Here is a 26,524-nt window from a genome sequence, read left to right as displayed (position 1 = left end):
ACAAAGACATGGCTGTGAAAGAATAGGATACAGGTACTGGACTAGCCTGCCTGTAGCCCTTTAAACTACCTTTACTTGCTGTTGCCCTAGAAAAAAGACACAAGTCTACACTTTTGGCATCTCTCAGTAAACACATTTTCTGCTTTCTGTTTACTTTTATTTATATGTATTAGTCTAAGCAGAGCAAAATGGATGATAATGTGCATAATTTACATTTTGTTTGTTGTAATGCAAACATAAAATGTGAAACTAATGACACAACTGTGGAAAATAACCAAAATATCTGTGATTAAATCATATTTGTGACAGGCCTCATTTTCAGTTTCCAGTATCAGTTATAAAGCCTGGATATTTACATTCCTGTAAATAGTAAATTACATTTAAATAAAGAACAAAAACAAGCCAATTGGTCTTATTTGCATTTGCTTACATGTCAACACAATCTGAAACTGAGAAAATATCTAATAGTCTGTCTAAAAACCTTAATTGTAATTCACTTTGAAAAATATGTAATTTTGAAAGATCACTGCTATTATTGCATTCATCACGTTTACAGACATAACGTAAAAGCAGCTGTTGTTTTCAATGGTGTAAAAAATGGTGACAAAAACTGTACTCAGCGTACATTCAACATCCAACACACGTCAGTAACTCATGCTTCTATCAGAAGCCTTAAACCACCACTGCATAAATTTTAGCTCAACAAAGACAGTGAGAACTGCGAGCAGCTGCTTTTGCTTGATTGGTACAACACGAGGTCCATGACAATAATACATAAGACATAATTATCCATTTCAGAGTTTAATTGTTTCTATTTCTGCTGTTGGCTGTTTTTGAGACAAGCTGACAAAAGAGAAACACACAGGAACATGATAAGACTCCAGACAAATTGAGCTCCTTCAGTCACATCAAGTATTAAATAAGGCTGCAGACAGTGAGCAGCTCAGTCATATCGTAGATCGCATTTCACAGACTGAGGAGCGCGCAGTCATCCATCCACACCGCGCTTCACACTGCTGCACACTCATAAACAATACCCGGCCCTGCCCCGTCCAACCCAGTGGATCCAGACAATCATTCAATCTCCTCCCACCTTGTTATTTTTAGTGTACAGCTTGATTTTCCCCCTGAAATCGAACCCCTGAAATGCTCGAGAAACATTCAATTCCTCCCACCTAGCCGGGCCATCTGCACTGCCATAACAAAGCCAAACAAAAGACTGTGTGACGTTCATGCCAAAAGAACAGCTAGTCCATCTTTACCACATCTTGCGTCACAGCAAAATAACAAGGGTTACTTTTATCACCCAGAACAACCATTTGCACCAAGCTGAAGGACTTCCTTAAAGTTCTAGAGTTTCTTTTGAAGGTTTTGAAAATGCTATGTAAGTAGTCGTACATTGCTAAAGTCACATCTTTTTTTATTTTTAAGCATGAGCGACTCTTTAAAACAAAAAATACATTTATTACTATTGGTAATATTGAGTAAAAAAAAATCGAAATTAACATTTTTACATTTTTTGGCTTGAATGTGTTGACTTTGCCTAGATCAATTTTACTGTTATTTGAAACTGAAACCAAAAACATTTGCTCATATTACTGTTAATTTAAATGTACAGTGTTTAAAAATTTTACATCTCTCTGGGATGCTGATCAAGACAACTGTTTATGTGTCAGATATTAGCAACAGATTAATATTTCCTATAAACAGTAATGAGGCCCTAAATAAGAGCAAATGGCACATTGGCGTGTTGTTATCGTAAGGCCCATTGATTTCTGTGATGCAAAGAATGCAGGCGTAATTTGGGAATTGAGGAATGCAACAAATAGATAATAGAAATGTTCACAAACTGGACCTGATCTTGGGCTAAGTGCTGTTACTATGATCGGGAGATCGCTGGCTCGAATCCAGTTTTTCAAACATACTATTGACAAGCACAAAAAGATACATTTTACAAAAAACTAATTGCAATACTTAGATACAAAAAATGTTGAATACTTTAGTACTTCTACTAACTTCTACTCAAGTCACTTTTTGATAGAGGACTTGTAGAGTACTTTTACTCAAGTCTCTAGTGATGTTAAGCCTCACAGAGAGAGCATGATAATTTACTATATTGCTCTTTCATTTTGCTGTATTCTGTATGCTGAAGTTGTTTAATGCTATTTAAGTATCCTAATAAAGTAAGCAGTGTGTGAAGAACATGATTTTAAACTCTATAAGGATCCATGGCTCTATATATTTAAAAAAACATCAGGGCTGTAGCTCAATACCCTGGACTTAGACATGCCCCTGGTTTCACCTCTCCCTTTCACCACACCCCCTTCCAACGAGTGAGGGTAAAGCCTCAGGTTACTCAGGGACCCTCCCAAATACTGTGTTTCACTTTTAAAACCACAGTACAAAAGGTAAGGTACAAAAGAATGCTATGATTCCTACTCCAAATTCTATGTATCATTTTTTTATTCAGTTATATGTTTCCTAAATCTAAAGAAATGTAGTGGACATCACATCCATCAGCAGTTTTTTTCTCTTTTGCTCCAATACGCACAACCTTATTCCCACCAGGCATAAAGTTATCCAAAAGCAGTGTGTAAGACTGGTGGAGGAGAACATGCCAAGATGCATGAAAACTGTGATTAAAAACCAGGGTTATTCCACCAAATACTGATTTCTGAACTCTTAAAACTTTATGATTATAAACTTGTTTTCTTTGCATTATTTGAGGTCTGAAAAGCTCTGCATCTTTTTTGTTATTTCAGCCATTTCTCATTTCTGCACATAAATGCTCTAAATGACGATATTTTTTGTCCAAAAATTGGGAGAAATGTCCATAGTTTATAGAATAAAACAACAATTTTACTCAAACATATACCTATAAATAGCAAAATCAGAGAACCTGATTCAGAAACTAAAGATTTTAAATAACCACAAAATGCAGATATGGACATATATATCATACCAGTGTTTTGTCATCATGAAGTCACAATATGAGAAAGATACACATTTAAATAGAGAGTTATACACTAATCATTTTGTCTGGTATTTTTCATACGGTCCCTAAAGTGCCACTAGTGCTGCAGGAAAATTGCAGCCACAATTTTCCTAAATCTTGGTCAAATATAATCACATACAATTTGAGTTTAGTCAAATCAGTGTCACAGGCTATAGAGGTAATAAAGACCCTGATTTTGGGCCATTGAGTTTGGGCTGTGGAGGAATGGAACTTTTTTTTCCTTGGAGTGAAAGTGCTCTATCAGATACTTCACATGGCTAAATGCAAACAAATCCACACAGCAAATGTTCCAACATCAACTATAATGTCTTCTCAAGTAGGAATAGAGTTTGTTAGTACAAGAGAAGAAGGACAAGGCCTGGAGTGAACTGCACTGTACAGTAAAAAAAACCCACATCATGATCTACCATAAAAAAACAAACAGTTATGGAATGAATATGGAAATTCCTTTGATTTGTTGCATTTCTTATTTGCATACTGCAATGTTTCGTGATATGCCAGCGGCCCGTATACTGAGATCATGATTAACAACGTCAGCCCCGTTCAAAGCTACAGCACATAAAAGTCCCTGCAGCAACACTGACTAACACATCTGCAGTGGCTTGACTTGAAGTTTGGGAACGTGGGCTCGGCTGCGAGTCTGGATGGACCTCTAAGAGTTTTTAAAGCTGTTCAGAGAGAACTTTATCTCGTCTGTCTGGCTGCATGTCGCCGCCTGCTCTGTGCTGTGTGCTGTGAACTTCCTTCTCTTAAACTTCTTGGATGACTCCAGGAGAGGAAGGGCAGAGGAAGAGCTAAAGGCAGCGACGGCGGCGGCTGTCGTTTCCATGCAGTCACGTCTGCTGCCGTTCAGATCAAGTTCCTCTCCATTAAACTTTCATTGTCATTGTCGGCTCTCGATTGATGTCTGAGCGTTAGAAATAATTCAGGAGAGGCATTTTAAATATGGGCCATTACAACTTTGATGAGGGCCAGCGAGTCTTCACTTGCTGCGTTTTTTTATTAATGAGCAGAAATTATTTACGGACATATCGAGTGATTTGGTGGCCTAGCGGGGTCCTGCTAGGTTACTGTGGATATTGTGGAGTCCTTTAAAGCTCCCCAGATACCCAGGAAAGAGGAAGGCATGGGGGTTACATCACGTTTCATGGTTTTAGGGAAGCTTTTAAAGGGTAAATGAACCCCTTGATTTTAGCTGACTCTATCCTAAGCTCAAATTTAAGAAATGCTCAAATGGGAGGAATAGTTTGGGGGGGTCACTGGGTGATGTATGGGTTTAGGCGCGAGGCAGAAGAGAGAGCTGATTGGGCTGAGCAGTGTGCCTCTGATAGTGGTGAGATGCAGATAGTTGTACCAAAGTAGACTGAAACATCATCTTTACCTACATAGCACAGTTAAACCTGAGAGTGTGCTGCAGAGGCATCAATGACTGCAATAAAAGCTTTTTATTAAGTTTAAGAGTGCTTATAAAATGTTTTAGCAGAACTGCTATGTTTCACAAATTCAAAAGAACACATTCAGCTATCAATTTAAAAAATAAGGTTTAAGGTTCCTCTTTAAAGAAACCTTTAAATAGTTTTGCATTTCAAGCTGATGAGAGCCCTCATAAGTTCATTACAGATGAAAGAAGACCTGTTTTACATGTGAAAGAGAGGCCCCCTCGAAGCAAGCAAAACACGCAAAACAAGCAAAACACATGAATCAACTGGCACATGCATGCACAGATTGGGGGGTTGGTGCACTGTATGAATATTAATACTTTTGTCAGACACATCTAAACTTGTGGTTGAGAGAAATGTTAACAGGCTGCCTTAAATGCAAACATACAAACAATAGGCTTGTATACAGGCTCTTGCATATGACTGATGGCAATCTATTGTGATATTTCAGCCCCCCCAAGAATGAGTCATAACACGATTACAAAGCCCTCCAAGAGGTTATTACTTTTCTTCCCTTCGGATATTGCCAACGCGCTGCGGGCGAGCACTACTGACAGGGAAACAGAAAAAGAGAGAGAGAGAGAGAGAGAGAGAGAGAGAGAGAGAGAGAGCAATAAAGACAATCAGCTCAGAAACCAATAAAGGTGTGTGCGTATGAGCCACTTCTAATAGACGGATGTTGATTACTTGCATCCTTCCCCGTGAGTTTCAAAGAAAACGATTCCACTTGACGTACAGTATCACACAAAAGAATGCCAATCAGTAGACATCATGGATGCCCATCAGATAGGACTGCAATGATCAAATCAACATAATCAACAATGTCTGTTATAAAACATTGTCGACTCTGGATTTCAGTGTCAACTAGTTATTAGGTGAAATGCTCTACACAAAGTGCTGGGGACAGAAACGTAATAGGAGAAGGTTAGAGGCTGCTAACTCACTCAATTCACACTTCGACCGAAAGTGCACAAACGTAACAGACTACACATTTACTGAGTAAAAATCAGAACCTTTCACATTTAAACATTATCTGTGCAGTTACCATATTTTTTTGCACTATAAGGTGCACTTAAAGCTCTTTAATTTTGCCAAAAACCGTCAGTTCGCCTTATAATGCAGTGCGCCTTATGCATAAATTTTACCAGTCAGGTTGTAAAGAGCAGTAAAGCTACTTCATTAAAGTACAGCGTTATACAGGAGTTTCAGTGAAGTTCTTCAGCAGTATAAACATTAGCTGCTAACTGCACTTATCGCTAGCTCTGTTGCCTTTCAGAGTTGAGTATATCAGACTATATCAGCTACCTGGGATAACCCGCTAACTAATTTCGCCAATGCTCCATCTTTAGCAGAAATCTGGAAATTTAAGCTTACTGTGAATAAATGGAAGCACTTCACTCACCAAATAAACAGCAGAAACATTTGTGTGCATTAACATACAGCACTCGTTTGACTCTCTTTTTTTTAAGAATTACAGTTTTATTTAATTAGCTTAGCTCACCCCAGTGGTAAGACCTGCTGATTTAGAAGGAAAACATGGTGACACCGCTGTTCTTTACTAGTGTCGCATACAATGTACCCTATAATCTGGTGTGCCTTATGTATGAAAATAGACCAGAAAATAGACGTTTATTGATAGTGCGCCTTTCAGTGTGAAAAATGCGGTATACTACTACTTATAATAGTCATATTGCCCACCACTGCTGTTAAAGAAACTGAAGACTGACTCAAGTCTGTTACCACATCATCAGCATCCACTCGTTTGCTCTGTGAACGAGGCTACATAAATATTGATATATTGAAATATGTGAAGTGTAAATGAGCACTCAGGTTTTAGATAGGTTACCCTAGTTTCCTCCGAATCCCCTCGACAGAGAAAAGCAACACTTCTTTGGCTACTTCAGCAGATTCCCCTCGGTGCTGCCTTTCACTTAAATGAAAGACAATGAGCTTAGCTTTGCGGTTAAGAAGAGTGGAAGAGTGGGTAGAGGAAGATCAAAAGGTTTGGTATTTTGTTATTTTAGGGCAGACCTGCACCATGTTGCATTAGAGATGAGCAATAACCGGACCTGGGCTGTAGAATACTCAGCGCACAGGTAATGCAGGTCAGCTGCCTTGACCAAGCTGCTATGTACATGTGTTCTCCTAGAAATCATCTTCTTCCTTGACACTTGTAATGACCAGACAGTCATTATTAATAGACGCAGACAGCCCGCTGCAGACTGTTCGTCTGTCTAATGTGTGCACACAGTGATTCACATGATGAGAGCTCATGTCTCTGCTATAGTACACTGGGGTTGAACTTCAACTCCACTTCAGCCTCTGTCTTTCAGCCATCAAAAACTACTCAACAGTGCCCCCTACTGCTGCAGACTGCTGGGGATGCTGGGTGTTCTTAAGCATCCCTGGCATTGTTTGTTTTTCAACTGTTGTTCACAAAGGACTTGTGGATTCATTGAGATAATGATCATTTAAATACATAAAATGCAGAGAAAAATAGACGAACAAGTGAAAAATGCTAACAGGCAGCTGTGAGCTGTCTTTACTCTGCAGCAAAACAGTGAGAAAATATTAACAGCATAATATACAGGCTGCTGCCTTTGTTATCAGATGGCATAAACTGTCTACCATGACTAGCACCAAATTTACTGCATTTTTTAAATCTTAAATGTAAATATAAATGTTATAATATGTAAAATATTTCGTCAAACACTATATACTAACAATGCTAGTACTGTGCATTCAGTCTATTAAAGGAAAAATACCATCTATTCAAACACTACCAGGGCCAGCTATTTCTTATTTTCAAAGCATGCACCTGCTCAACCTGTGCTCAACATACTAATAGATCAGGCTTGTAAAACCTTAGAATTCAAAACAGGACTACAATTCAACAATTCAACAATTAAAAATAATGATCCTTATAAATATGTATATATCGAGAATCATATGCAGATGTAAATGCCCCGGTTGTCACTAAAATGTAATAATTTAATGGCAATATACCAGCATACTATAGCAGGCTGTATGACTGGTTTACACAGGTTTATACAGGATAATAGGCTACAAAAAGAAGCACATGGAGCATGTTATTGAAAATAACACTGAAAAAGAAAGGCTGGGTTAAAAAAAAAACACACATTTTCCCACTCAAATCAATCCAACGCACTTGAATAATCAAATATTGATTGATTTAGACTGATATAGAGTCTGATCTATAAATCAGCCAGTTTAGGTCAAAAACAAAGCCGTACTAAAAAAATAATAAAAAAATGCAGAAGAAGTGCACCTGCTTTGAGTTAATTCCTCATGTAAACACTGACACAAATGCTGTAATATGTTGCTCATAGGTATATTTACAACCTTATTTTCCTATAGTTCTCTATTCAAATTCAACTAATACTCGTAATTGCAACTGATTCATCCCTAAATAAATTGAGAAAATCTAATTAAATCAAGAAATCAGTGCAATGTCCAGCCCTACTGGAAAGTCTCTCAACTCTGTTCACACATCACGCCTTGCTAAGAATCACACAGTTCAAGTTCAAATCTATGTTTACTTAAACACAAAATTCAACACATAATACAACTTTATTTACATTGATTATCCAGTGATTAGAAGACTAAATAAAACAATAGATTATCTTAATTAGAAATCAGTTTATAAAAGGTGAACAGAACGGATGATGATTCCTGAACTGACTGAACTGAACTGAACATGAGTTGCAAGTAAATCTGTAACTATAGGGCTCAAAAACAAAGAAGAAGAAACCCTGATTGGTCTAACACACTCTCTGACTTATACTCTTCTCTGGATTTGTTAGATTGGGATCTAGTTAGCTAAACTAAAGCAAATTATAAGTATTATATAAAGGGAACAGAATGGAGAGAGAAATGGAGCAAAAATGGGAGAATTTCATTTTTAAAACAAATATCAGAATACAAAGACATTAAAAAAATCCAACAAAAAGGGAAAAAATGAAGGGAACAAGCGTTTTGCTAATATTTGTGGAGAAAACAAACAATAACCTACATATAAACACACATGCATGTCCAACAGAACGAACTGTGCAACAACAAAGCCATGTGTGGAGAAAGCAGCACCTTCACACCTTCACAAACAAAATAAAAACACTTAATTTCCCCCTGATTTTAATGTAAATGCCTTTTCTTTTCATTAAAACACGGTAATTACAGTACAGCACACATGTTTAACAAGTAAAACATCCATATAAAGAAGATCAGAAGCAGCAGAAGAAAAGAACAGCAGCATCTCAAATGAATTAAAACTAAAGGGAAAAACGTGTAGTTATTATTTGTTGAAGAATAATATGAAACAAACAATAACCTAAACATAAAAACAACAATCTGTCCAACCGAACAAAGTGTGCAGAAACAAAGCCATGTGTGGAAGAAGCAGCAACATCTTCACACCTTCACAAACAAACCAAAAACACGTGATCCTTTGTTCTTCATACATTTTAATCTCAATGTCTTTTCTGTTTATTAAAACACTGTAGTTACAGTATAGCACACATGTTTAACAGCTAGAACATCCATATAAAGAAGAGCAGCAGCTTTTAGCAGCAGCAGAAGAAGCCGAGAATAGCAGCAGCTCAGATGCATTAAAACGAGAAGGAAAAAGCGTTTAGTTATTATATTTGATATAAAACAAACAACAACCTAAACATAAAAACAACAATCTGTCCAACAGAACAAACTGTGCAACAACAAAGCCATGTGTGAAAAAAACAGCATCTTCACACCTTCACAAAAAAAACACTTAATTTTCCCCTGTTTTTATTTTAAATAGCTTTTCTTTTTATTAAATCGCTGTAGTTACAGTATATGACATGTTTAACAGATAAAACAGCAGCTTCCAGCAGCAGCACATCACAAGCAGCAGCTCAAATGCTGAAGATACAAGTTCAGAGAAAAGTAGCAAACTAGCAGGCACCCAAACGCTCCTAGAGCAGCAGCTCTATCACCAGGTTTACTGCTCTCTGTATGATTCTCTTTATTATACTGTATTAAAGCATTCAGTTTTACCTTTAGCGGTCTGTGCGTGCGGGTGAACCCCGTGTGCTGCGGGTCCGAGGACCGGCGCGTGCTGCTGCTGTTATCCCTGTTATATTACGAGCGCGAGCGGCGGTGGCGGCGGCTCTCACCGACAGACCTGCAGCTGCTCACTGCGCCGTGCGCGCTCAGCTCGGGATACTACACGGACCGCTGAAACTCCCACACGAGGGGGGGGGACAAACTCCCAATCACCATCAACTCACACTTCTTTCACACCAGCTCAACTACACCACGTGCTCTGTTTCTTCTACACACTTTAACCTCCACATAAACGACCCTTCTCCTATTAAAACGGTTTATTTGCCTCAGTTTGAACGTTTTGCTTCGGTTTGTTCGGATCATCCACCCCTCTGCCTCTGCTCGATAGTCTATTCCTATAATCTATGAAGCTCTTGATTAACTGTTTGGGGTTTGTGAATCACTGCTGCTCACATTCAGAGGGAAAAGTGTGATTAGTGTAGAGCAGGGGTGGGCAATTAAAGTTACCCAACGAGGGCAGGGCCAACAGATCCATTTCAATTTTACCTGGTTCAAAATGAAAAATAAAATTATATGGTGTTGATTTTGATGGATAAGCTATTATTAGTGTTATTGGAAAGATTAAGAGTTATAATTTGCTGAAAAAAATAGTGAAAATATCATGTACCTATTTAAACAATATTCATTAAGTCAACAGTTGTGAACAAAATATTCCCAATCACCATCAACTTTCACTTCTCTCACCCCAGCTCAACTACACCGCATACCCTGCTCCTTCTACAAACCTCCGTTTAAACAATCCTCCATCTTTAGACCGGTTTATTTGAATGTTCTACTTCGGTTTGTTCAGATAGTGTGCCCCTATAATCTAAGAAGCTCTTGAATTACTGTTTGGGGTTTGTGAATCACTGCTGCTCACATTTAGAGGCAACAGTGTGATTAGTGTAGAGCAGGGGTGGGCAATTAAACTTACCCAATGAGGGCAGGGCCAACAAACTCACTTGTTTAAATTTATCTGGTTCAATATTTAAAAGAAATTTGATGGTTATGATTTTGATGGATAAGCTTTTATTGGTATTATTGGAAAGAAAGGATGTTTCAATTGGCTGAAAAAAGGTAAAACAGGCACAGTAGACTAATTACAATAGAGTAATTATTTAATTAATATTCATATAGTCAACAGTTTTTGCAGAAAAAAACAGCATTAAATTCATATATTACAAAGCAGGCTACTATTTCAATAACAGCTGTTTATACATGAATGGCTGTGTGTTGAGTTATTTTGAAGGTACAGCAAATTTACACTGATATACTGTCAGGTGTACACTGAGTACTTTTATATTGTTTCAAAGTGTCATATTAACAGTGTTGTCCTATTAAAAGATATAATAAAATATTCACAAAAAATGTGAAGGGTGTACTCACTTTTGTGAGATACTGTACCTTATAGTGACCTTATATATAGCTTATAATTGTAGTTTATTTGAACAATTTAAACCTTTAAGACAATCCCAAGCACCCATTTAATACAATCAGGCATTAGGTATTAATGTTCATGATTAATTCATTCACGTAATGACTTTCTGTAACCTTGAAAAGGCTTTTAAATGCCATTAGGTGTCTGTTTCCCATTACCACTGTGAAGAATTCTGAATAAAACAAAACCTCGCCTGAAAACAAAAACAATACTTCACTGTAGTCACTACACAGACCTATGTAATGCTCATAATCCATTAAAATGGATATAACTCATATGCTGAATATCTCCTTTAGGGAATGTTGGGGTTACAGTATTCTCAAACAATCATTTTATTAATGATAATGATAACAGAGATCAGAGGCTGTTTGTGTCTGAATGTGTAGAAGAACACCTGCACTATGTAATGAGCTTTAATAGAGTAGACTGTGTAATTACACGTAGCAGACTTGTTTAGACCTGTGACTGAAAGGAAGTGCCAGCTCTAAACTATAGGGGGCCCTAGGCAACATTATTTAAAGTCTGCCCTCTCTGTGAACCTGATCAGCACTCTCAGTATCTTTTAATTAATCTGGTAAATAAATGAACTGAAATAAATCATGTTACCTGCTGATTTTATCATTCAGTGCACAAACAGCTGATGCATTGTTTTTGTGTTAAAAGGCACATTAAGAAAAATGTGCAGGCCCCTGTCAGGACGGACACTTTGGGTAAATGCCTGCTCTGCTTATAGCTGGTGCCGGTTCCGTGCAGGTTATTACATGCCTTCTCATCTTTTCACCACTTAGTGTTCTCATCTTCACACCTACCCCTACTTAGACTACAGAGTCTCAGCACCTACAGTGCAGTCAGTTGGATAGATCTGCTTAACATACTATATATGATTTTTTGATTCAAATAGAAAAAGCTGGATTATTTTAACTAGCCATGCTAAATAAAAAAAGGGCCTTGTTTGATTAATTTTCATCCTTAAAAAGTACCAATCACTTCATGTTGGTAGTTTCCACTTAAGACCGAATGCACAATGCCAAAAAAGTAGCTCCTCGGATTGGATTGTCAATCTAAAATGGCACAATCTGCTCCACCTGGCTGTAATTTAAGCTTAACTAGCTAGTTAATTAGCTAGGTAAGTTAACTAAGCTAACCTAACTTAGATAGCCAGTCAAATGACATAAAAAAATAAACATTTTATCCCCACAGCTACTATTTGTTAATAAATTAAGAACAATTACAAAAATAATGTGGTTTACCAAAATACTGCTAGTTAGTTAGCATAAAAAACAGCTTCATGTGTTGTAATTTAATATACTTTAAAAAGGTGTTTGACAGAAAAGCTAAGCTAACTAGCTAGCTTGCTAGGTAGGTAATGTTAGCCAAATTACATTTGAGGTGGAATGGGAAATTTAAGATTTTAGCCTCAAAGCCACATTTTATTTGTTATTAAATTAAAAACTATTCTAAAAAGAGTGGTTTAACACAATACTGCTAGTTAGCTTAAAAAGTCAGCTTCATGTATTGTAATTTAATATAACGTTACTTTAAAATGGCGCCTGACAGAAAAGCTAAGCTAGTCAAGGATAGTTAGACAGACATCAGCTAACTTAGTATTTCAACAAAACATACAATATATTTACTATGTGTAGTTCCTGTCTAGATACTGCACAATTGCTAACATTTATATTAACAACAGAATATTCTATTAAATTAGTATTAAAATGTATTTTATTACCTTATTGGACTTCAAACCGCTCAAGAAAATGGCTTCCCGCTTTTTCTCTCTGGCTGCGGAGGAGTGTGGGAGGAGTCTAAACTAATTCAACTCTGAGAGAGAGTTATTTACTTACAACACTAACCATGAACAGAGTCTTTTAAAGGTGTAGGAAACTCACCGCTCTAAGGCTTTATCTGTAATTTCTCTAAAGTAAAGGCTATTTTTTTATACTTACAGAGTTCTCTGTGTTTCTGTCTCTTTTTCTAGTTATTATGATGTGAATGTGCTGTGTGTAGGGAGTGCAGTAACACTATTTGTTTTAGCACTGTTTTACTACAGACTAAGGCTTTGAAAATTGACATTTTTTATCCATTTCCGACGCTCAGTTTATTAAACTTTTGGCACAAAATGACATACATGGAAAAGTGATATAACTGTAAATACAACAATACATTTTATTTATTGATTTATCAAATTATTTTTTAACTTTATTTATTTATTTATTTTCTTTCAAGTGTAGTAGTACAGAACATGTGTGCCTTAAGGACAATACATGCATATTATGTCTTATTAAAAAGTCCACAGAAAATAAATATATACAGTACGTGTGTAGAAGAGAAAGAAAAATGGGAGTGGGAGGAGAGACCGTGAGAAAAAAACAGGAAGTCCATCCTTGCCTCCAAATCTCTATTAAATTAACTGAAGAAGTGAAAAGAAAACTGGGCACCATTTTGTCAGAAATGTGTGTTTTTAATTGTAGTTTTGCAGTTATGTTTCTATTTATTTATTTGTATTTTATTTCTGCCATCACTATTATCACAGATGAATCTCACAGATATGTTCGGGTTCTATGTTTTATTTTTATAAAATGTATGTGCTGTGGAAACTTTATTAATAAAATACAGTCGTTCCGATAAAGGCGAATTGAACTGAATGGGACTGGACTGTATTGTATTAAATAGACTACAGTTTGTGAACTACATTTCCTAGGATCCACTGCGCTCTCCTCGGGATTGGGAAGAGCGCAGTGCGCCTGCGCAGCCAGACGTGGCAGCGGCATCATGGCTTCTTGGAGTCGCTGCGGGAGCCGCAGGAGAGAAATGCAGCTCTTCTTCTTCTTCTTACTGCTGGTGAGTCGCGCGGACCGGACCGGGCCGGGGCGCGGGGGCTGTGCGGAGGGGTGCGCGGGTTGTGGGGGGGTTCGGTTTTCTGCCCGCTCGCGGTGAGAGTCCGCGGGGCTGGAGCTCCAGTAGCAGCAGCAGCTGAAAGTTGACAGGCTTACAGATACAGAGAGGAGCTCTGAGGAGCTGAAGTTCAGCTCCTGACCATCCACTCCTCCGCGAAGAGCTGCAGAATCCCGTGTCTCCTGTTTAAAGTGCATGTAGGCGGGTTACTGTGTGCCTGTTGGAGCGTTTGGTGTGTGTGTGTGTGTGTGTGTGTGTGTGTGTGTGTGTGTGTGTGTGTGTGTGTGTGTGTGTGTGTTTGTGTGTGTGTGTTTGTGTGTGTGTGTGTGTGTGTGTGTGTGTGTGTGGGTGTGTGTGTGTGTGTGTGTGTATGAATGAACTGTGGCAGTGCTTTGGTTTCAACGCTAGGTTATATCTAGTTAATGGTTCTGTATGGCCTCGTTTTCTGCGCACACTAGAAAGTAGAACCGACATAGAGCTTTTAATTATCAAGTTGGCTTAAGTTGGCTTGGGAAAAACAACTTTCAAGCTGTTCTTCGTAATTGTTTTCTTCTTGCCACAAATCTGACCAAAAATTTGTAATATCGAAATACCTATACCTGATTGACTTGCCTGTGCCTTTTGACCATTTTTTTGGTATGGTTTTCGCCCAACAGACGTTTTCCACTCTCATTTGTTCCATAGAAACCTGTTCAAAATTGTCCTCAAACCTTTGTCAAAAAAATCAAACTGTTCTATAACTGTTCACAAATTAGCTAGAGCTAGAATCATGAAATTCCAGGTACCCAAGTAGATCCAATAGAGACGTTTCAGATGATGTGCTTAAACAGACCTTGAACTGATACGATTAACCGTTTTACTTGGCAACAGATTAGCTAAAAATTAGCAACCTTAGAAAAGTTTAGCAACAACCTAACACCTAACAACCTCTTAGTAAACCATTGCAACTTAGCAACCACCTGGTGTTTCCATGGCAACTGCCTACCAACTCCTTAGCAACCACTTGGTAGACCAAAGCAACAGCACACCAACCAATCTTCACAATCCTCAGACCTAAACAACTTAGCAACCATTTTAATTTTTAAATGTTATTGGTGTTATTGCACTTTTTAAGTATACTTTTAGTTCATTTACAAACTTTCTCTTTCTTATCATTGTTCAAGAGCCATGTCATACCAACCAACCTACATGTGGTTAGTCACACCCTGGTCATGTGTCTGACTGTGGTAACCCTACTGATCCTAATCATGACTGTTACTGTACTATATACATTTACTACAGTTTCCTCACCTAGTCCTGAACTCCACAGTGGGTGTGGACACTGTCTAGATTGACAATTTTGTGACTGGATTGTGCAAGAAGAAACTGCCTGCTTCTTTTCATTAAAACAGCCTTGGCCTTCAGAGCTCATTCATTAGCTAACAGTGCCGTCTGTTATAGTGTAAAGTGCTCTGCTCCTCTTTTAGACTTTTATCAAGTCTTGGTTAGGGATGAAGCCGAATAAAAAAAACTTTTGACTCAAACAAAATGAAACATTTGGCCGAATAATGTTAAAAAGAAACACAGATTTTTGAAGGTTTACATTAAATTTGTAGTGTTTTAAAATATTGTGATATTATTTTAGGGCCATAACGCCCAGCCCTAACAAACAGCATTTTTAAGCTTTATTTAATATTAATGCTTTTAATTTAAACAATTATTTTGGTTGATTTTGTTAAATTGAGCAAAACCACTAATCAAGCATAAATATGCACCATTGTAAAAAATAAAAAATACAAATTGTCACTCATAAACAAACATTTGTCAGAATTCTGAATAATGAATACTGAGCCTGTTTTGTTCCCAGTTTGTTATTTTTTCACCAGTGAATAATTCAATAAAATTGAGTAAATGTATCTTGCCATTACAGAATTGTAATTAATTTAGATTTTTTTTAACAATGGGTATTGTATTATTCTAGCAGACATACCAACAATGCACAATATGACTTAAATAAAATTAAATTAAATAAAGTACAAAAAGACAAACACCAATTTTTTTTTTTTTCTATTTTCAGTCAAATTATTTCGGTTGCCAGATATTTATGCATTCCTTAAGCCTTGGTACTTAAAGAAACAGTACTCAGGCCACTGTAAATAATAAAGGCTACTGTAATAACTTGACGTCTTGCCACGTCAATAAGCGGTTATTCTCCAGGAGCCCCCCCCCCCCCACACACATCCTGTTTTGCGGCTGCCACTGCAAACAAAGGTGCTGCTGGAGCTGTGGGGAAGTTGTAGTGTGGTTGGGCGGGGGAGATTAGCAGGAACTCCTCTGTGCTCGGGTATGTGCCAGTGGATGCCTCCAGTGCTCCTGCTTGTCAAAGCAATTTTTAAAATCTCTTAATCTGGATTGAGAGACCCACCCCCTCCCTGCCTTCCTCCCTCCCTCAAGCACAGTGGGTACAGTGTACAACTACGACTGCTCAGATCCACACGTGTCCCGCTGGCTACATCAGTGTCTCAGGCAGGAGCAGCACAGCCTGGAACCCGGACCACCACCAAACTCTCTTCCAGTCCAGTCCTCTTTCAGAACTCTGCTCTGAATCACACTGACTGAAGCAGAGCTCATTAGATGTGTGAATCTACAGGCACCTTATGATTCAATTATGTTGCGATTCAGAGACTGTGATGCAAAATAGAATGATTCTAAACCAATTATTGAGCATGCTGATGCATCTTTTTCTTCCACAGAGGATTTCTTTTTCCTCGTTGTGTGACTCCTTAATATTTTCAAAGTAAAGTATCAGTAATAACCATAATTAATCATAAAGCTATTTAATAGACTCTTTAACACTATTTCTATCGACTTAAAAAAGCAAAATTATTTCAGTTAATTAAATGATTAATGCAAAAATCAAGAATTGGTGTTGTTAGGGTAATGGAAACAAACAGAAACAAGAAGGTGTTTAAAATGTTATGATATAAAATAAAGTGCTTCAGGTAGCTACTAAACAATTAAACAGCCGAGAGATAGATCTGCATAGAAAACAGAACAACCGTAAGAGTGAACACACTCTCACAGATAAATTTGGGAGAACATTAGGGAAGTGCGTGAATAAACGATATATGTACATTAGAACATGGAATTGTAAAAGCATACTAGGAAAACGAAATGCTGCTCGTTACACAAAATGCGTAGCTGTGGTACATGTTGCCAAATCTGAAATCGAGCGTCTGTGAAACGATTTAGAATCATCCACATTTGAATCAAAGAATCGAAAATTTCCCCCCAGCCCTAGAGCCCATCCTGTAATAGTGGTTGTGAATTATTTGCAGTTTGCTTTAATGGAAGCTGGGCTGACCCCCTCTTTCATATCAGAGTTGTCTGCCTCATTAATCAGAGAGAAATGAAGGGAGTTTGAGGGAGAAAAAGTGGGCCTGTTTGTGCTGAATCAGTACGGCCCTTAAAACTGAAAACGGGATGCCACTCAGTAAGCAGATTTATCACGGCAGTGGAACAGGAGGTACAGAGGATCACTCTGGAGCTTCTACCACTGATTAAGTGGAAGTGACATGACTATTTTTTCCTGAGACTGGAGGAAATGTGTGCACTACTGTGCAAAATACATTAATGGGCTGAATATTTGTGGGCCTGATTAATTAAATTTACTGTTTGATGTAAAACTTTAGGCACCCTTGGCCAAAGTACAGTACATTTATCAGTGTAGGACAGAAACTTGTATTGTGTCCTTTGAACTTTTGCCAAGTTTTAGAGACATGGCTTCCTGCATTAAACATGGATGTGATTTTTGTCATCTGGTACTCTATCAGGCCTTTCTCGATAATAACTCTATAATAATAACTAATTTGTGTTGCCTTGCCAAGAGATAGCTTTCCAGTGTTTATTACTGACAAAATAACACCTCAAAACTTATACATGGCATTTCCAAGCCACCCCATTGGGCTGTCATGACAATTCCATTATCAATTTATCGAACAATAAATTGACTTCACTAGTTCGATAATTTGATAATTATGATGTAGGGGTGGGCAATATTATATCGTATACAATATATCGTGACACAGAAATATCATGATATTAAAAATCCATATCGTGATAATAGGGTGGTTCTGTCTTAAAAGTAGTTTATTATTTACTGTGAAGCTTTAAGTGTATTTATTGTATAATTGTTTTAGTTTGCAGTTTATATGCATGCAATATTATTTGCGGCATTATATTATTTTATGCTATATTATTTATTTTGCCACATTATGATTATTCTGTTATACTATTATACTATATTACTGAAATGAATGAATTATTTTAGTTTTCCTATATCGCCAAGTATATCGTTATCGCAAAAATACCCTGAAATATCGTGATATTATTTTAGAGCTATATCGCCCACCCCTATTATGATGTCTTTTTTTTTTCTTAAAACCTATTGTAACATCTGTGTGGCGTTTGTAAAGGTTTGAAAAAAGTTTTTGGTTTAATGCAATCGATATTTCCAGTGTAACTGGCAGCATCATAACCCCAAAGCATAAGTCAACCCCATACTTCACAGTTGGCAAGTTGTTCTTTTCTTCAGTATTAAAATGTCTGCAATTTGTTCAGTTTGCTCAAAGCATGAACTCAAAGAAATAAAGTTATAATTCTGCATAATACAATATAAATACGTATTTATGTAATGTAATGTAAGCAATGTAAGCGTTGATATTGTTGATGGATATTGTCATTTACTGTAGTGATGCATCCCTAATTGTACATTTTTTTATTCATGCCAACTGTTTTTTGGTATTCTTTTTTTATTTTGCTTGGGAAGACCATCTCCATAGACATCTGTTTAATTTTTGCCTGTTTTTTCCCTTGTTTGTTTGGTGCAACTGGGATTTCTTACTGAGCTCTGCTTCATCTTACATTTTCAATTGTTTATTTCATATGGAACCTTGTTTATTTTGATTTTTTTTTCCTAAGGAAGCTGGCAGGTCCAGAGAGAGTGGGGCTACACTTCTCCTCCTGGCAAAAAATCACCTTCTAAAAAATCCTCTGCCCTTCTCCAATCTGGGCCTTGTTTGTCTGTAAAGAGTTTTGTTTATTCTTTAGTTAATAATCAGTGAAGTTCTTTGTCGGGGTGTGAGGAATGAGAAGCCTTTATAAGGAGTGCAGATTTATACCCAGTGGACCTGGCTTGTTTAGCTGAAAAGACCAGTGGAATTTGAGCTACTCAGCCCAAACCTAGAATAAAGAGAATGCAGGCAATGAAGCTACCTCCTCCTCCTCCTCCTCCTCCTCGTTCTTCTTCTTCGTGTTCTAGACTGTGTAATTTTCGCTCTCTTCTTCTTAAAGCAGTAGATGATCATCAGCCAAAATAGTCCTGCACAGCGTGTGGTATATTCATTCTGTTCACGTTGCCTTACATCGATTGACAGCAGGCGATCAGGTGCGTCCTTCTCTGCTGTTCTGTGGACGGTAATCACAATGACTGCTTTGTGAAAGCAGTGGCATCATTAGGATAATGCCACACTGAACAAGGCCGCTTGGTGAAAGCCAAATGGAAGCTTTTGTAGCAGGTATGGGACATGATGATTGCCAGACAGTAATGGGCATGTGGTATTGGTTCCCTGTCTGTTCTCTTGAAGAACATGCACTATTCTGTGAGAAAGAGAGACAGACAGACAGACAGAGAGAGAGAGAGAGAGAGAGAAAAAAAAACGTGAAGGGACTTCACACCAGCACTATTCAGTCCAGTTAAACAGGGTCCGGTTGGCTTGTACTTGTGGTGCGGTTCGTTTGAGCAGGTGTGAAATCCGTAACTCGGTTCAGACCAAAACAACCGGGCTGAGATCCGTCAGAGGACCAAGAAAGAGAGAGAGGGTGAGAATCTTTAGCACCGTGTGCCCTCAGTTTGGAGGAAAATGAAGCATGGATGAAAGCCTCTGTGCTAATGGACCATGAATACACTTTTTTTAAACAATACATTTCCATGACTTTTTCATGAATTTTCCATGCATCAAGGCAAATTTTTATGACCACACAATCTTTTCTTTAAAACACCAGTCCAGACATGGACAAACAATAATAAACTAGAATCAAAATTAATAATAGGCCAAAAATTAATTTGATAAAAAAAAATGAATTTACACAGAATCTTCAATAATAAAATGTGTCTCGAATCCTAAGAGGGCTAAATTACTAAACTAACTCTTCTGATATATTTGTTATCTTAAAATAGGTTCTCTATCAATAAATGAAAAACATTTGTAGAGCAAGTTTGACTTTGAAATATGACTTTTTCAAAAGTTTTATTTTTTTTATTTTTCCAAATCTTTTCCAAGCCTGACTTTTCCAGGTTTTTCATGACCTTATGAACCCTAAGTGAACTTAACAGTGTAACGTTACATTTTTTGTACATTTAGTCACTGGATCTTTTCAACCCAGATTCCCATCCATTGAAAATTTTGTAATCGGATGGGGGACATCCCAAATCCAAACATTTGGCAGAGTTCCTTTTCAGATTTTCAGATAAGTGAGGAGAAGTTGAACTTATTTGCTAATAGTGCTTTCAGAGTTTCTGTCCCACTTCACCGAGCTAACCTGACAACTCTCTAACAGACTCCATGATAGCAGCTCCTATCTGTTCCTTTAAACATCACTGAGGCCATGGCTGGAGTCGATGTGACTCCTCTGCTGCAGAGGCCTTGCAGTACTTTAATTACCCCTCGCCGTCATCTCTGCATGCTTGGCCTCAGCCTGCTGCCAGCCAGGATGTCACCCCATCATTTAATCAACACTGTCTGTCTGCTCTGTCCCGCCTGTGGCCCTTCCTCACCCTCACACCACCACCAAATGAGGCTCGCCAGCTACAGTCCATCATAAAGGAGGGGGGGACAGAATATGCTCATCTTAGTCTTTCCTGTCTTTCTTGTCATCTCACTTTCTAACGAAGCTGAAGTTCAGACATATATCTCTAATCAGTTAGTATAGAACTAAGAGTCTGTGTGGTGTCCTAAAGGCCATTTGCTAATACAGTATATTAGAAACATTAGAGAATCTGTATTTAAAAAAAACCCATTATATTTCTATTTTAGTGACTGATGTTAGATTCTGCTGATGTCTTGTTAATGCTAACAGCCTCTGTGTGGGCTAACTGGTCTGTATTTTGTATCTCAGTGGTAGAGTAGCCTCTGCTCTGGAAATAATAAACACAGGCTGCATTTCCAAAAACACAGAATGTAAAAGCTTAAAAGTTGCTTTAAAATCTGTTAACAAATGTTAAAAACTACAAATGTTTGCAGTTGATCTGGAAGGCTGTTGTAAATGGCTAAAATTGCAGCTAAGGTAATGCTAAGGTAGCTAACAAGTTTCTGTTACCAGGCTAGTTAATGTAACACATAAACAAAAGCTATTTTTGAGTGGCTGTTTATTTTTACCGTCTGCAGCCTAGCTAGCACATGCTCATTTTTTCCTTTATCTGTTTTTTAGGAGCACTGTGCCTTAAGGTTTTTTTTATATATATATACATTTTTAATTACTATTAAAACAACAATATATGTTAAATATAAGGGTTAAATGGGCAAATAAATGATTAAAAAATGTCACAACAACAATTCGTGATTAATCATAATTAAGATCATAATTCATTTATGCACAAATGCTGAAAGCCTTAAAAATAGTGTAGTGTGGTTTAGGCCTGGCAGATTAGATTTAGACTGGACTTTTTTGTATTATATTATCTAAAACAGTATAATATAATGAAGTTCATGCTTTTCATATTGGAATATTATAATGTGTTGATTTACTGTTTTGGGCCCAGCACAGAGATGGTGTGTCGGTGGTTTGGAGAAAAATGAAGTGTATATGAAAGTAGTGGAAGGCTCCATAAGTAGCTAGCTGGTTTAACGTCTGTGCTAATCGGCCATTAATCAGTGCTGATAAACAGCTCAACAGCAGGAATGCCCACAAAGACACTTACAACATGAGGGATTTGTCGCTGCCAGTGTGAGAGCAATATGGGCATAGTCTGTAGTGTCTATAATGAACACGTCTTCACTCTATATTTATGGTTAGAATGTTGGATTTTGCACTTTTATTTTGTCATATTTGGTTTGTCTGTGTTGTGTAAAATATCTGATACAGAACTGCGATTGAATCAGATCTTCCTGAGGTATTTCACCCCAAGATTTACACCCCAAGAAATGGATCTGGTTCTCTGCGGAGTCAATATGTCCCTCTTTTCCTTCACTCTGAGGGGCCGTAGGTGTGTGGGGGTGTTTTTTAATGACTTTGAGAAGATGGAACATAATCTGTCACCAAGTAAGATTGTGCCTGTGACTGAGTGAGTCAGTGTCTGTGGCATCTCTGGTATATTGACCACCTCCATGATTCATCGCTCTGCTGTATCACACAGGTGAGATATCCGGCCCTATAATAACTCCACTCCAGCAGCTCACTGTGGAAGACTGAACGCCGCTGCCTTCCTTCGCTTTAAATTGTTGAGCGTCCCCAGCTGCCGTGATTAAAGTTCTGTTGCCATTAGTGGAACATAGTATAACGATTTCACACATGGGACCCTGTAAGCCCAGCTATAATGAGTGGTGCTATTAATGGAAATTTAACACATTACTTTTGCATAACAAGCTCTATCTTCATTTGCAAGTCCCTGTATAATGCCTATTATGAGACTTGCATAGAAAAATTGCAGAGGGAGTCATAAAGCATATGTTATATACACAATAAAAAATATCTCATAATTTTTCTTATTTTATATTTGGAGTTCAGGAAGAAAAAATACAACATATTCTGACCCCATTCTGATTCTAGGCATGGATCTGACATGTCAAAGGTCAGGGCTCATGGAATTGAATCAGTTGGAGGCAGGATTTACACCCCAAGTAACTGAACTTGTTCATCATGGAATTGTGGGATGGTTACAGTCAGGTTAGAAACAGCATGCCCCACTCTGCCTTTTCTCTTTTAGGGGGTGTTTCTAATGAATTGGACTCATTACAGAAATTTACTAAGTGTGATGTAGTGCTGGATGATATTGCAAACCTTAATATCACAATATATTTCTTAATTCTGATGTTGGACAGTTGTACAGTGATTTATATAACCACACACTGACTTTGCTAGGCTATAGTAGTCTATATTGTTCTGCCCTTTGTGCTCAGCTTGATTGCAGTGAACTGACAGCAGCTACCTGTAATGAACATCAGTCAATAACAGATGCTGTAAATAGTGTACATCATCGCTATCCAATGAAAAAAAAAAAGTATCTCCATTTTTGTCGATTTTTAGTTAACTACATAATTTGAATAAACAAGCTGTGCCAAAATTTCTTGATGAACTGACGAATAGAAATACTTCAAAATGACCTTAAATTTTGAAAATGTGAAAATGGCAATGGCATCTGTTACTGACTGATGTTTATTACGTGGAGCTAGTCAATGCCAGTTATTAATTTATTTATGACTTTGCTAAAACTTAATTGAATTATATACTTTAACATACTTTTGAGGATGAATAGGATCAAATAGATACGTCTAGATAAATTGATCACTGAGCACAGTGTTAATTAGGTATCTTTTTTAATCGCCTTACAGCACTATTAAAAACTTTTTTATTTTTTTTTATTTTGTGTGTGTGGGAAAAGTAAAAAAAAATGTGCAATATTGGAGAGATGGTTCTTAGCCTGATTGATAATTCTGATATAAAAAAATGCCAATATAAATATCTTTGCTCTTGTGAATACCGTTAAAAAGTGAACAGTCTCACCAGCTTGTCCAAAAGGCTCATTAGACAATTTTTACAGCTTGTTTCTGATTTGATGTCAAAACGCCATTTTCTGAAGATGAGCGTCTTGACCTGAGATAGCGATCAGCACGGGAGAGGAATATTGATACGGCTGTATAAAGTGTTTGTGTAAATGTGCTGTGTCTTGCCTGTAATTGCTGTTGTCTTTCAGGCCCGTATTTCAGCACAGTTTGACACAGAGTTGTGATTCCAAACAAGTACAACAATTACATTGCCACACAGTTGGAGATGCTATTCTGAAGTGCCAGTGCGATTTGGCCCTGACAGTGAAAAATGACAGTGATTTTCTCTCTGTCTTTCTTTCGCATCTGTCTCACCCACTTATGCTCTCTCTCTCCTTTTCTCTCTCCTCTCTCTCTCTCTCTCTCTCTCTCTCAGGTTGTGTTCGTGTCCACACTGCAGGCAGTGAAAGTCTCTCCGCTCATAGAGAAAGTGAGCGACCATAAGGATTTCAAAAAGCTTCTCAGGACCAGAACCAATGTCCTCGTCCTTTACACCAAGTCTGGTGAGCGTCATTCCTGTAATACCTCCTGAATACCATATACTAGACTGTGTGATTGGTATGAATGCAGAGATCCTACGATAGGGCTGAGAGATATGATCAAAATACTACATATATTATGATATTTATAAAAAAAACACTTAACCTAAACAATATCATCCAGTATAAGAGCACAATAATATATGAAAAATTAATGTACATAACAAAATAAAAAGTAAAATAAAAAATTCAGATCCTTTTAATCAAAAATTTACAGACGTCTGTAATCCAGCATTTGATCATATGAACAGTGCACTCCACTTATCCAATATTATATTAAAATTATATTTAAATAATGATTTTTGGCAGATATAACCTGCATCTGGTGGATATGTAATAGAAAATGGGACTAATGTGAATTTTTCTTTCATATCAAACTGCATTAAAAAAAAGTTTTTATATATATATATATTTTTTTTTTATCTAACATTGTATGCATCCCTATTGCAAATGTAAATGTTGCAATAATGATGCTGAAACAATACAATGTATAGCCCTAATGTAGTCTTAGTCTTCAAGCTATAAAAATAAAAGTGAGAAATCTTTTTCTACAGGATATGATGGAAACTTTTCAGGGTTTATATAAGCTGAGGTTTTTGCTAACGTTCATTTTATAGTATGTGCTACTGCTGCACCAATACTGATACTGGATTGATACTGGCACTTAATTTCACAGTACAATACAATGGTGTGTTTATTTCTAGTTTGATACAGGCAGTATGAACAATGCCTACTGCAGATTTGGAATGGCAGTATAGCAAGAGTTCACTCACCTGAAAACCACTGCCACATTATTTACATAGCAAATGCAACAGTTCAGTACAGAACAAAGTTTTGCATGTTTATTTGCTTGAACAAAAGCAGCCTGGTTTTGAGCGGGTTTAAACAAGCTAGTTCCTTTAACATATGTAGGCATGTATATTTGATTAACAAAAGCTGGTGATGCCACAACACCAGGAGTGTAAAGATTAGCACATGCCTCCTCCAATACATGTGACGTCAGCAACCGCCGATTAGCATCACAGCGGTTCTGATAAATTAGCTCACAGATGCCTTGTGCTGATCGACATCACCCTAGAAGTGATGAGGGGAAAGAGTGCCATCTACCCACCCAGAGAGAGCAAGACCAATTGTGCTCTCTCAGGGCTCTGGTAGCTGATGGCAAGATACATTACTGGGTTTATAAACAGCGATCTGCCGATCTTAGTGGCAGTGCTTAACCTGCTGGACCGCTCAGTGCCCCCCATTGGAGGTTCTATACACAACTGGCAACCTATGACCAAATCTCAATGCATTGTCTCCATGTGTGTTCGTGATTCCATGTTGCTCTGTGTCAGTGGAAACACAAGGCTTGGCAGACCACAGGATGGAGAGTGGCATGGGTGTGACTGGTTGTGAGCCCAAAATGATCAAACATTTGTTTTGGTTACCTGTCCATAAGTCTCACAAGACTTAATACCGAGAAATATTAATAGTTTTAATCTCACAATACCTTGTTGCACGAGACCTCGTCACCCCTAGTAATTCCTGTTACATGTGAAGCCGCTGGCGCTTCTTAAACTTCCACTTGAACATTCTTAAAAATCACTGGGTCATTGACACTCTTGGAGGAGAGCTCAGCTGTCCAGAACTGACACATCAACGAACCACTGTTTACCTACCCAAAGAGAGTGAGTTCAATTGTACTCTCTCGGACTTGCTGATGCCAAGTTGTATGATCTGAAATCCTTGCACTCTTTAGATCATAGTGGCTGTGCCCTTGTCAACTGGATCCTAAAGTATAATTCAGTCTTGTAAAGATGTAAGGATGCACGTTGAGTTTGTACAGCAGGAAAAAGAGCATTTAGAGAGCGTTAGCCATTTGCATTTGCATTCATGTTCTTGCATGATGTGCATTTCAGGCCTTAATTGACCGTGTTGTCTTTTCACAATAAACAGTACATCATCTGCAACCATGCAATCATGGCAGTGCTTTAAAATGCATCTCATATGGTGGAGTTCTGTGAACTTCATGGCCTCCAAGATCCGAGAAAACAACAGGCCAGTAGGTCATGTTGACATCTGCATTCTTTTCCAGTAGAGCTGAGTTGATTCAGTTATTCACCCAAACACCCTATAGTTCGTCTGGATGTGTGCTTCTCTGCTGTATTGTGTTTCAGTCCACATGCGTTCTATAGATGCAAGGGCAAGAGGTTGCATTGTCTACTTTCTATAGCTGTGATGAGTAGTTGTGATGATGGAGATCCTTGGGCAGGAAGCACTCAAAACCACAGCATACTCATCAAAAACCATTAGCGCCA

The 26,524-nt window shown here is 37.7% G+C and overlaps 2 protein-coding genes across 3 annotated transcripts in view; one reads left to right on the top strand and one right to left on the bottom strand.

Annotated features, from left to right (window-relative positions):
* The window catches only part of sema5ba (sema domain, seven thrombospondin repeats (type 1 and type 1-like), transmembrane domain (TM) and short cytoplasmic domain, (semaphorin) 5Ba), a 202,990-nt gene extending 193,336 nt beyond the window's left edge, over positions 1-9,654 (bottom strand). For both annotated transcript variants that reach the window (XM_007227920.4, XM_049484739.1), the window contains exon 1: positions 9,505-9,654. The gene's annotated coding sequence lies outside the window, so the exon portion shown is untranslated. The remainder of the gene's footprint in view (positions 1-9,504) is intronic.
* Positions 9,655-13,738: 4,084 nt separating this feature from the next.
* Positions 13,739-26,524, top strand: part of pdia5 (protein disulfide isomerase family A, member 5) — an 81,445-nt gene continuing 68,659 nt past the window's right edge. Inside the window, exons 1-2 of the mRNA XM_022680524.2 lie at positions 13,739-13,831; positions 24,062-24,188. Of these exons, the coding sequence (XP_022536245.1) occupies positions 13,763-13,831; positions 24,062-24,188 (196 nt within the window). The 5' untranslated portion in view covers positions 13,739-13,762. The remainder of the gene's footprint in view (positions 13,832-24,061; positions 24,189-26,524) is intronic.

Source organism: Astyanax mexicanus, chromosome 11 (genome assembly GCF_023375975.1).
Source record: "Astyanax mexicanus isolate ESR-SI-001 chromosome 11, AstMex3_surface, whole genome shotgun sequence".
Lineage (NCBI taxonomy): Eukaryota > Metazoa > Chordata > Actinopteri > Characiformes > Acestrorhamphidae > Astyanax > Astyanax mexicanus.
Note: the sequence above shows the minus strand (reverse complement) of the source record. Positions and strands in the feature narration are given on the sequence as shown.